This window comes from Protopterus annectens, chromosome 3.part1 (assembly GCF_019279795.1).
Source record: "Protopterus annectens isolate FY-2018-M chromosome 3.part1, PAN1.0, whole genome shotgun sequence".
NCBI classification, from domain to species: Eukaryota; Metazoa; Chordata; order Ceratodontiformes; family Protopteridae; genus Protopterus; species Protopterus annectens.
In genome coordinates, this window is record NC_056732.1 from 278,428,889 (window position 1) to 278,442,081 (window position 13,193).

General features: G+C 38.5%; 1 protein-coding gene across 4 annotated transcripts in view; it reads right to left on the bottom strand.

The window, feature by feature from the left end:
• The window catches only part of THSD7A (thrombospondin type 1 domain containing 7A), a 2,877,792-nt gene that overhangs the window by 80,728 nt on the left and 2,783,871 nt on the right, over positions 1 to 13,193 (bottom strand). For all 4 annotated transcript variants that reach the window (XM_044066751.1, XM_044066750.1, XM_044066748.1 and 1 more), the window contains one exon: positions 10,203 to 10,376. In XM_044066751.1, the coding sequence (XP_043922686.1) occupies positions 10,203 to 10,376 (174 nt within the window). The remainder of the gene's footprint in view (positions 1 to 10,202; positions 10,377 to 13,193) is intronic.

A 13,193-nucleotide genomic window follows, 5' to 3' on the forward strand; every position in this document is an offset into this window, starting at 1 on the left:
GGTGGTGAGTTGTTGATGGAGGATCTGGTGAAAGTTAGCTGGGTTTGTTGAAGCTGGTAGGGGTAGTTCCACCAGCCTAGAAGGTGTGCAGGGTGATACAGTGATGGGTTTTGTCTGGTAGAAGGTCAGCAGCAATGGTAGTAGGCTTTAGTTTCTGCAGTAGGGATCTAATGGACCACTGGGGTGGGCGGAGCTGGGGCAGGTCCGAGCCCACACTGATAGTAACTGCCCAGTTAAGTAAGAAAATACCGAAAATGCAAAGATCATAGTATGTTTTACTAGTTGGTTTTACTTTTTTTTTATTTTTGCTTTTTTTTAATTTTTGCCCAATTTTACATACAAGAAGGTGTTACAAGCTTTGGTAGGGTTTTTTAGGGGTTATTTAGTTTAATCTGGCTTTTGATGGTACTGGATATGGGAGTTGTCAGTTTCAAGTTACCAGCCTGACGAGGTCTTTAACTACTTGCTGCTCACTTTCTTGTAGCCTCTGAGGTCTTTTCTGGTTTTCAGCTCTGGGGGATTTACTTGGGGAACCTGCCTAGAGGACTGCAAGGACACCTCTAATGTAACTTCAAACAAACACTCTTCACAGAGGAATATGTGGTAGCTATCCATATATCCCTTCACAGAGGAATATATACAAGCATGTGACAACAGTACAGAGACAGTTTTTTAAAGTTTTTTAGACAATGTAATCTTCACAAGTTGAGCTTTTAAACTCCTGAGACAAGATCCAACTGTATAATCTGACTTGACTATATAACCCCCAACTATAATTCAGTCAAATACAATACAAACGCCACAATAGTTTTGTTTGAATTAAAGAAAATGCTTAAAAAATGGTGGTGCCTACTCTAGAAACAGAGTAGAAATGCAGTCGCTAGCTAATCTTTTAGCAAAACAAAAAGCAAATGCAGTCGCTAATTAGTATTATAAGCTTTAGGAGTCTCTGGTGTGAGCTGCCAGAAATGTAGTCGAAGTGAGCAAACCCCTAGCAGCTTAAACATACTAGAATTGCCTTAGCTAAAATAGGCTGCTAAAAATAGACATTTCTGGGGTGAATGTGTAGAAGAGTGAGTTGCTCGTAGAGATGCAGTCGCTTAATATGTGTGTTGTGTGCGTGCAGCAAAGCAGAAGCAAAGGTTGGCTTTCACTATCACTATTCAAAAACCATTCCATTCACAAACGAGTAAATTGCAAGTTCAACAGTAACAGTATATATATGTAAATTGTAATTTTATTTGTGCACACAAAACAAACAAGATAACTAACTCCAAGTTCTACACGCATTATTGGGGGAGAGTAAATGGCGCTTTACTGCCATTTATCAAGAATCAGCATGCTAGAAATGGAAAAAAAAACCTCACATCTGATTGAGAGGTGCACTGTTGACATCTCTGCTGTATCCATTGATTATAGACACATGAATCCTTATAATACTGTATCTAATACTGATTCTGTGGGCTGGAAATGCATTTCCATTTTGTTCATTTTCATTATTTGGCTGCGACTACAAATGACTGAATCTTTAAGCCGAAATGATACCATGTGTTTAAGGAGGTACTAAGCATGGCCAGAAAGGATATATGCCTACAGTGGAGCTAACTGTATTAGCTCTTCTGTTTCTGAGGCAACATCTGGGACAATGTATTCAATACCATTGGAAGGGGGAAGGAGATGGAGTAAACAATTTGCTGGTTTGCTTTGTAAGATGTTAAGCCTTCCTTAAGGGGTACAGGAGAAGGGAAGCTTATTCTCAATACTGGAACAGAAGCCAAATGGCAGCTAAAGCAGACTTGAAAGGAAGGCTTGGTACATGCACACTGACTGTGGTTTGGCTGTTACTGCCTAATATTATGGTCCTATATACAGTGGATGGAGGGCAAAATAAAATTTTATATTTGTTAATATATTTGTAATTTATATTTTGTCTGTTATTCATATTTTGCTTATTATGCTTTCAGAATTTTGTCAAAGTGTGTGCAGTACACAGTCAAAAGACTTCACAAATTAGAAAAGTGAAGTGATGTTTTAGTTATGTGGATCAGGCACCGTTATAACTAATGTTATTCAATGATGAGTTTTTGCTGGAGGATGGGTTCCATCTAGTGCAGACCACTTGATTGTGGTAACTGATATTGTACCATTGGCTCTCGCAGGGGATAACGTATGAGGTTGGGGCTGTGATGCTATTCAAACAGAGAGCGAGAGAATAAAGTTAGTACATTTTTGTACAGTGGCTTAATTAGTCTTGGGCATTATCCCATAGTTGATTTTGTTATTGCATGGAATGTTTATAATCTCATTCAGGAGAAGACCGATTTTGTCAGCAGACCCTCACTAGAGGGGCTATACTTTGATATTCCCATATATAATGTATCACGCACAACCCAGAGAGGATAATCTTACCGATGTCCAGTAGCCTGTCAAAGTAGGTCAAACCAAACTAAATACTAATGTAGGCCAAATCAGATGGCATGCAGAGATAGAAACATTATTGTGACTGAGGTGAGCTTCAAATGATAAGTGTTTTAAGCATCATACAGAGATTGCAGGGAAGGATGGGCGGGCCAGACCCAGGAGAAGGGTGGGGCACAGCCAGCTGCATACTGCCATGAGCCCTTGGAGGGGGGACAGTGATTTAAATGAATAGCCTGAGGCTGATTGTTATGCCCACCAAGCCAAAGCCTGGTTGTTGCCTTCAATGCAGATATGTAGAAGTGTGCACTGCCATGGGAAGGGCATTATTGGTCTCTTCAGTGATGTGGATTCTATGTTTACCTGCCCAGGTGATGGAGTAAGGCCATTACAAATGGATACATTTCCAAGATGAGTCATTAAAGTGAGGTCCCATATGTTTGAGGCAGTGGTACTCAGCTGGATGTAAAAGATCCCACAGCACTTACTGAAAAGAGAAGAGGAGGCTTCCCAGTGTAAGTCTTAAATTACCTTTAGTTAGTATAAATATTACCTCAGGCCATCCATGAAAAGAGGCTACTAGCTCAGTGGGACTAACACGGTCAACAAAGGATAGCTAGTTACTTGATCAGATGGAGCACTGGAATAGTGTGTTCAGTAGACTTGCCATCAGCAGATTTGCTTAATGCCAGATGAAGAAGACTTGACGTGAGATGGCCTTGAGTTCACATTCCCTATTGATCTTTTATGGCAGTACTCTAGCAACCCATTAATTTGTCTTATTTGTTGTTTGCAACTTGTGACTCATACTAATTGTGTTATTGTTCCTATGCTGGCTGCAAGTGGTATTTAGGAATAGACACATGAGGAGGCTACATGGAAGATAATAATATTTGCATACAAAATTGGTAAGGAGTTATTTCCCATTAAATCTACTGATTGCCAGAGTAAAGATGGTCAAAGAAGAGAAAAGATGATTGGTAATGGTTGCCTTATATCCCTTTGGACGAGAAATTGTAACAGAGTGGGTTTGTTATGGTAGTCACCCCAGTGGAAACTTGGAAAGCCTACTTGCTATACAGCAAATCTACGGGCTGTAGGCTCATACTTCTCTGAAGCCCAGCTCTCATGAAAGTGAGAAATGACCAAGGGAAAGGAAGCTACTGCGTTCTTCTCCTGGGAAGAGGCTATGTGAGCAAGTCATATTCTGAGAAAAGACAACCTAGCCATTCACTGTGCTAGGATCAGTCTCTAGCAACCCAAGCTCCTACCGCAAATGAAGGATGAATGAATGGGCAAATAGGGCAACAGTGCATGGGTGAGTGTTAAAATGACCCAGAATCATACCTCTCAACCTAGAAACATCAAAAATCTGGACAAGGCCCATGAAAAATAGGTACAAATCTGTACGCTGATTAACATCTATTTTGCATACATAATTATGTAGCCCCACCCACTCCAATGGAATTGTGGGATACCAACTTTCAAACACTAACTGAAGAACAGACAACCAAAATATGGCACCAGAGTCCCCCTGCAGCCATTCCAATGTCCCATTACCTGGCAGTTTCTCCCCATTTACCATAAACACTAATGTGTGAATACTGCTTTACTTCTACAATGATTATTTGGATTTTATATGTACATTTTGCAGCACAACAATGCACAAACACTAACAGACATCTCCTAAATAAAGCAATACTGTCTCACAATGAAAATAGACTTGGCATTAAAACTTCTCTGCTCTTGAAACTCACATTCATTGAAATAGCATTGAAACCCACACACCACAGCCAAAGAAAATGTATCTGGCCAGTGGTGGATAAAGATCACCTTTGGGATGTTTTCAATTCATTGGCCCCTTGCACACAAAACAAGAAACATACATGTGTTCTTTTCTCTGATACACTTTTCTGACTTTATTAAGTTATATTCCTTGTATAATACAGCACACGTTAGAGAGAGCACATTTTAAATTTGTTTGAACATTTTTCCAGTAGGCTATATTGTAGGCAATGAAACAAAATGCATAAACCAATAATGACAAAACTGCCCAATTCAGAACATTTCCATCATAAAAGTCTACTTCTACACCGCGCTATAAATAGAATGACAGTAGTGCAAGCCATAAGCATATTGCGCAGCTTCTCACACTTATTTTCAACTTCAGTTTTTTTTTGGTGGAGGGGCAAAAGGACAAAAAACAGGGACACATTTTAAACATTGCTTGTATAATTTTGTAAAGTTGCTAGAATAAAATGTGTTACCACCATGCATGTCACTAGCAAGTTCTGAACCCAGTGCCCTATGCACTACAGTCAGAGCAACATACCACTATGCCAAATCAGTAGTTTCCTGATAAAAAGGAAGACTGAAACTTAATGACTATCATTTAATGAATTCAGTTCTCACTTCTCACCATAGCTCTCAACCTCTTAGCACAAAAAAAATGAACAACAAAGCCTTAGCTCTCAACTCTTAGCTCAAACAATCTAGACAAAGCTCAGAAATGGTGGCTAGGGACTTTAGGTTCTTTTTACCCTGTACCAAAGGTACAGGGTTTGAGCCTGCATACCTGTAGCCACCAGGTGCAATACATGGGGGCATTGTCTCTCACACACACACACACACACACACACACACACACACACACACACACACACACACACACACACACACACACACACACACACACACACTATACTATTTGGTAGTTACTAGACATATAGTCCAGGAAACTATTGAGGAGTCTATCTCAGTTTCAGCACAGCACTGTTTCTTTAAGTGACTTACTCATAGTGGGCAAACTGAAGTGGAGGGAATCAAACCTTGGACTAAAGGGAGGAGCTTATTAGTAGCTCACACTCTTTATCATCCTCACTAACTGCCAGAAATGCTATGAAATATGATGAGCACATCTGCACTGGAACCACCATTTACATCTTTATATTTTTATATGTTCAATTTGATACTGTGAGGTGGTTGAAAAATAATATAAGGTGAAAGTTGAATATTTGAGTCAGACTGCATGAATGTGTTATACATTTAAAATGCCACAAGTAAAGGAAATTTATATAACAGAATCATGTTTGCTCAGTACATTTGCATACTAATTTGGGATATATTTTTTTTACCAGGGAATAACTGACATAAATGGGTTGTTTTTCCATGGACCATTATTGGTATTCATTTGAGTCCTGTTAAGAGAAGAGGGTTATATCAACCACTGAGTTTCACTGGATTAGAAATGGCACATCTATTAGATATTAGGGCAGCTGCTTTTCATAAAATATTCCGGAGGGGATACATCAAGATTAGAACTGTTTATCAGGCCAATACCAACTGGAATATGAGAGCTAGTTCAAAGCTTTGACAGACAATAACAACTGTCATGGCAAGCCTACACAGGATATTGAAAACAAGAAATCATGGAGGAAAATATGGCAGTGGTCTTCACAATTACATGGCACTAAATGGAAAAAGAATGCTGTTACAATTGTCTCCTTGTTATTAATATGGCTATAAATATAACTGAGGATCACACTTGGAAGCATATCCATAATAGTTAAAGGATATATGCACAGCAAATGCTTAGAGAAAAGGAAGTGCTACTGCAATGAGGTAGCATACATTTCCATACCTCTGTAACTTTTCTTCAATGATTTGTGGAATCATCTGCCTGTTATTTTAATACCAGTTGTTCTTTCCTTACATTTTGATGAAGATTTTCTGTTGTGGTGGTGACATTACAGCTTCAGGTAACAAAACAAAAGTAAGGATTGTTAATTTTGGCTAGAATTCAGAGATATGTAAGGGAATGCACAGAGCAAATTAGCACAGGTTATAGCAGTGCACAAGGTGAGGCGATTAAGAGACACAGTATGACTGCTCAATGTAAAAATAGCACAATATGCAGCCCATGCAAATTACTGCACAATGAAACTGAAATGAGATATCCCATGCAAATGATTCATATGGATTCCAGAAATTATGGTATCAACTCTCTCACACACACACACACACACACACACACACACACACACACACACACACACACACACACACACACACACACACACACACACACACACACACACACACACACACACACACACCTTGAGTCCAAACCTGCTAAGCTGCCCTGCTGACTCCAGTCCTGCTGAATAATACATCCAATTCTGCTTGCGATGTCCTGCTGCATAATACATCCAATCCTGTGATGTCCTGCTGCATAATACATCCAATCCTGTGATGTCCTGCTGAATAATACATCCACTACTTGCCCTAAACATGCGGCTGCTCTGCTCGCTGAAATAAATTTAATTGTGCAATTGCAAAGATATATCCACTCCACTCCTACTTGTGCATTGCCCCAAAACATATCCTGCTCGCTCTTGCAATACAATGAGTGTGTTTGCGGTTGCTATTCTAAATGTGTAACTCATAATACAGCTAAGCTGCTGCTAATACAACTCCAAATGTTTCCCACTCGCCGGAAATGATGATGTGAGCTCAAGCAGCTCAATTCCGACTGGCTAATAGCCCTGACGGAGCTGACGTCATCGCACACATGATGACGTCAGCTTCAACAGCGCGAACTTCGAAAAAATTAATAAAACTATAAGAAAAAATTGGAAATGAAGGGGTGCCACTTGGGAATCATGGCACCCCTTCATTTGGACCCCAAAACTCTGTAAAAACCGAGTAAATCAGTATGGTTGAGAGGTCTGCCCAGAATAATAATTTAAAATACTCTACACACCGTGGTATTCACACTGTAGAAAGTATATCTGCATTATTGATAGGAGTTGCCATATGACATTAAACCATATCCAACATAATAATGCTGAATTTAATACAGTCTTTGCTATATTTTTTTAATTATATACATTGATGACCATTTTACATAGTGATATATATAGTTCCCCAGTGAAATCTCAAGATTCACACTGCTGAGTCCTATAAGGCAAAAAAAGTCCAAAAATACAGTGGAAGAGTGATGTTCTCCTTTAAACTTGTTTTTACAGGGGATTAGGCCCTACTGCATCCAGTTCCTTAGTGATATACATGCCCATTCTAAAACTGACATACCTTGGAGAAAAGGGAATATTCCAGCAAATGGCAATCTTGGACTTAATATACATAAGTCAGGCTTTGGCTATTCGGTCTCCCCATTTCAGGGTCCTGAGATTTTAAATGGTTACTGAGAAATAGTAGTTTTACTGCTGGCAAAACAGGAAAACTTCTACAGCAAATGAAATTCAGATTAAATGTCAGTCTTCAACTGAATCATTCAGATTCAAAGCTGATACACCAAAAATAATTTACCAAAATGTAATTCCTGATGAACTTGTATACTAAACTACTTTTTTTTTTTTAAACAGGAGACAAGCACCATTGCTTCTTTTGGAAGTATTGTCTTTAAATGCAACAAAAAACACGCATTTGATGCACAGGTACTTATCTATCCTGCAGTTGCACCCTACCAAATGGGATATTTTTGACATAAAAATATTTGGCTGTCCTTTGAAATTATTTTTGCTTTTTAATGGGAATATTTGTTACAAAGGTATGGAACATTTCCTGAGTTGATAATAACATTTGGGGAGGTATTATTTTCATTTTTTTATCATTTTGTCACGTGGCATGTTATCTGGCCCACAGACCATTTTGAGCCTTGACCTCGGTTCCAAATGGAAGATTCAGTGCAATATACATACATAACCAAGTCAGCAGCATGGTTATAGGTGCAACATGGAATAGCATCAAAACACTCACACAGACATACAACTGGTCTTATAAAAAAGAATTTACAATCGTATTTAGAGATGTTAGCTGTTCATATAACACCATACGAATTGCAGAAGGAGTCATTACTGAGCACATTGAGGGTGCTGCGAAGAGCACTTTTGGCTAACATCAAAGAGTGAAACAATACTAATTGCATGAACTTTAATCATACTTTGACTTAGGAATGGGGTCCATTCCCATCATGGTATTGGAAAACCAAAAGACTTAGAAAAATTAAAAACAACAGACATTGAGCAGAATTTAGTACTGAGCCTTCAGACCCCAAAGCTGTGAGATAGACATCTTACCAGTAAGTGAATGTCCATGCATAGGACCCACTGGAGGGCTAGACGAGCCTTAACCTAAAATGTCAGGCTTCATCCCATCCTAAAGCAATCGATTATTTCTCAGAAATGCCAACATCATCAGGTGTTATTGACTATAAGCCAGATTTCTTAATGTTGGCGTTGGTCCAATGTGATGTAATGGTGCTGATAAGAAAGCATCACTGTCTGAGTTGTAGAAAAAGCTGTTGAGTAAAGCTGATACAATGAGTATGACTGTAAGACTCAGTAGACAGAAAATAGTGTATATAATGTGACTGTCCACGCTGTGGCACTCCTTCATTCCAGTCCTTCACATGCACAAGATGTGCCTACGCATGCCTCTGCAAAATTATATGATTTAAAAAGAAGCAATTTGATTCAAGGCACCTTATCCCTTTGGGTCTGCAAATATAACATGATTGGAAACTAAGTAAGGACAAGCATGGGTAGAGGGACACCTGGGACATTATACTGTAGTGTGAAGCACATGTCTACTCTCATGCATCTACATAAGAGCTATAAAGAATCAGCATTCAGAGTGGTCAGATCAAATATTTGGTAAGATCTACAGTAGTCTTCTTTGTGAACAACAGTGGTGATGTGACTGTCTCACCAGTTATGCCAGGGGTACAACATTTCTGTTTAGTAGACAGTCAAACTGCAAGTGGGATGTAATGGATCACATAAGTAGTAAGAGTGAGAAATAATGTCAATAGCTCTTGTCTACTTACATCTGTACATCAGTGGCAGTAAAATGTTTGGGGGGGGGCATTGTGGAGCTGAATACATGAATATGTGTGATGATATCAAGATACACCGCGGTGACAGAAACTAGAAACTGGTTGTGCTTACAAACAATGAAAAAGGAATGATGTGGAAAAACAGTAAGTAAGAAAGAAGTGTAATATCACCTTACACATAAATAATGAAGGAAAAGATAATTACTTTTATTTGTATAGTAAATACCTGTCCTTTCTTGAGCACCTGGGCATGATCCTGTTACATTAAAACATATTCAGAATTACAAGATCTACAAGTAGAAACATATATTAATCTTATTGTATGGCTTGGGAACTATTATTTAAAGGTGCATATTTGCATTTATGAAACAAAAGAGAGTATTTTTTACAAATGCAGATATTATTCCTTGGCCACAATACTTCCTCAGACTTAACTTGTAAGTGAGAACAAAGTCCTGTACAGATATAAATATTTTGGTACATTGATTGTGTATCTCTTATTTCTGTAAATCTACAATCTCAAATGCACTGTCCTCAGGACTTGAGCAATCCTCAAATTTGTATGATGCTGAGTAAAGTAAGTTACTACATTACATTTCTAGCTGCACTGAGCACCTTTCTTGATGTTTTTAAGAGGTGTGGCATTTGAATGAGTTTGCTAGTCCTCATACAGCCCTCATTGTCATCTGAAATTAAGAATCTGGAACTAAAGCAACCATTTATACCAGATGATGGCAAACTGCCCTTTATAAAAATAGATTTAACGAACCACAACTCGGTTGTTAAAACAATGCATGGTTTCTAACTTGTAATCTTCTGTCCCTATTATCAAGTAAAGCTTACAGTAGATGTTGGCTGATTCTTTCAGACACATAATAAAATAAATGCTTTAACTATTCCTATTTTATGTTTGCATTGCTCAACTTACCCGTGCATGTCCGAGATTCCCAGGCCTGCTCTGGGCACATGTGCTGATTTTCAAGTTCCTGAATGATCACTGCACGGGAACGGGCTTGAACTGCACCAAAATCAAAATCTTCTCCATTCACACAAGTTAGCTGACATGGACTCCATGTAGACCAGTCCATTAAATAACAGTCACCTGCAAGAATAAATGTCATATTAAATGGGACGCATCTAGATCCATAACAATGCAGTCATGCTTTTTACAGCTGTACTCTGTTAGAACTTGGATAATCTCAGGTATGTTTCAAAATCAGGCATTGCCCATAAATAATGTCTAAAGACATGTTTCTGGAGCATTTCTCCCCGGGCCTCCGCTGAAAACAGGATCTGTGGAACCTAGTCGGACTTTCCCGGTCAACAAATGTAAAATAAAAATAAAAATAAAATAATGTTATGTGACAGGATTCAAAATATAATGGAGTAAGAAAAGAAAAACACCAGATTAAAAGACAAAGAACAGACATAAATCAAACATAATTATTATTAGTATTATTATTATTATTATTATTATTATTTATTTCTTTTTACAGCTGGATAAAAAGAAAAAATAAATAAAAAGATCTGGAGAAAGCAACAAGGGGGAGGACAGGAGTGAGTGACTGATGCATTCTTCCCTATCCTGGGGTAGAGGTGTAACCCTGGCTCATTGCAGTAAAGCAGCATTATGAACCTGGTGGGCTTTGTCCTGCATAAACAGTGTGTCATGTAGTTGGCAGGTTCAACATGTGCAAAAGCATGCATGCACCTCTTAAGGGCAGCAATTGTAAAACTTGCAAAGCTGCTAAGGGGTAGTGGGAGTCAGGACACACTGCCTGGTAACACCAGTAAGCCCTGATCACCTCAGCATTCCCAGAAGTTGGTCAGGTTGAGCCTATGAGAGGCTAAGATGGGTCTTGTAGACTGAGTGAATAAGAAGCTGGTAGCAGTTGGTCATCTATTGGAGAGGAAAAAAATAATAAACAGCAACACCGAAAAAATATCATTCGATAGACTATTTGCCACCTACATAAAAACAAGGCAATTTACCATATGGCTTCTCAGTTGTTTAAATTTTCATACAGCAATCAGTGCAATAAAAAAGACACAATAGTCAACAAGAAATACATTTTTCATTATCAAATTAATAAATAATAAATGAATACATCATTTTTCCAAAAAGGAAGTGGCATCAATCCTAATAAATATCCCTCACTTTGTACAAATCAATCACAATAAATATTCTTCATACTGTGCATGACTTTTAAAAATGTTAAATAATGAATTAGTAACTCAATAGAAATTCCCTGCTGTAATATATAGCAGATATAAACATTTCCTAAATTGTTTTCCCTGTTATAACAAAAACTTACAATCCCTTTATCAGCAGAAACAGTATAGCTATACTATATAGACCTGACTGATTCACTTCCTGTAAGGACGTCACCTCACTTATTCCCCCTTTTCTCTCCCATAAAGAGGTGCTACTTATAGTTGATTCTTTTTATAACATTTGATTTCAGGTTCAGTATCAGTTGTATTACATTAATTGAAGCATTTTTTATGCAACATAAGAAAAGAGTGGGGAATACTATCATTTCCTGCAGCCTTGATCTGAGAACATACTCTTTTTATTTTATTATGCCTGGTTTTATTAGAACGTTTCCTTCAATATTGCCAATCATATTGAAAACATTTATCTTCTTATAGATCTTTGTAGTACACCACATCTCTTCCCACTGTTCACTTAAACTCTGCATTCAGTTTGACATAGTTCCCCATCTTCATTGCCTTTCTCTCTCCTTCTTACCACAGCCAATTCTAAAACCTACACAGATAGCTATTTCCTAAGAGGAAATACTAGATTATAAATAATACAATACATCATGCTAACATCAGGCAGTTTCTCTTCTAGGTTAAAGGGGGTGAATCTCACACATCTGTATTCTGACGTGTATTTCCTTCTGTCTTTCTTCCTTCCTTCCTTTATTGCTGGTTGACCAGCTGGATGGCCTGGTACAAAATCACTTTTGTCTGCTACCCAGACCCATTGGGAAATACAGCATACAAAGCCATAAGAAAAGAGTGAAACAGAGATTACAACAAAACATTAGATGGGCGGCCGCGGTAGTGCAACGGTTAGTGCTGTCACCTTACAGCAACAGGTTCTCTGGTTCGATTCTCGGCTGGGGTGCCTTCTGTGTGGAGTCTGCATGTCCTCCCTGTGGTCACGTGGGTTTCCTCCGGGTGCTCCACTTTCCTCCCACGTCCCAAAGACATCCTGTAGGTGGATCGGACACTCTAAATTGTCCCTAGGTGTGATTGTGTGCGTGTGTGCCTTCTGTGGAAGGTTGGGTGCCAGGCTGGCAACTCGACACTGTAAAAACTCCACTGCCAATCATGAGTGGACAGGTGATCTACTGTGGCAACCCCTAACCGGGAAAAGCCAAAAGAAGAAGAAGATTAAATACTGTAAGTTAGTATTTAAAGTAAATGCAGACACAAATTAAATTAAATATGTGCAGCATTTACATAGTCTTATGCAATAAAAGTAGTAGTCCTTTCCAAATATAAAACATTTACCATAATGTGAAATTTAGAGAACTTGCTAGGAATTTTCATATATCTCTGAAACAGGTACACCTTTTTCTTGAAGGTCTGGGGGGAATCATTCAGGCAGGAACTATCTTTGCATAGTAAATTCCAGGAAGCTGGGGCAAGTTTGTGGAATCATCTTTCACAGATAGCAAGAGAGATGTGGGTCTAGCTATTTGTAATGATGAGTCTGAGTGAAGAAAGTAACTATGTTATTAAAGAGCAGTTTATTTGCTAATGGAAGGCAGCACCTGTCACACAGTAGTTTGAAGGTAAGAGCATTGAGCATAGGCTCACGACTATATACAGGTAAGTACTAGATAATCAGTCTCCAGACTATCACAAGCTTAGCCAATAGCCCATATTCAAAGGTTCTCTAAAG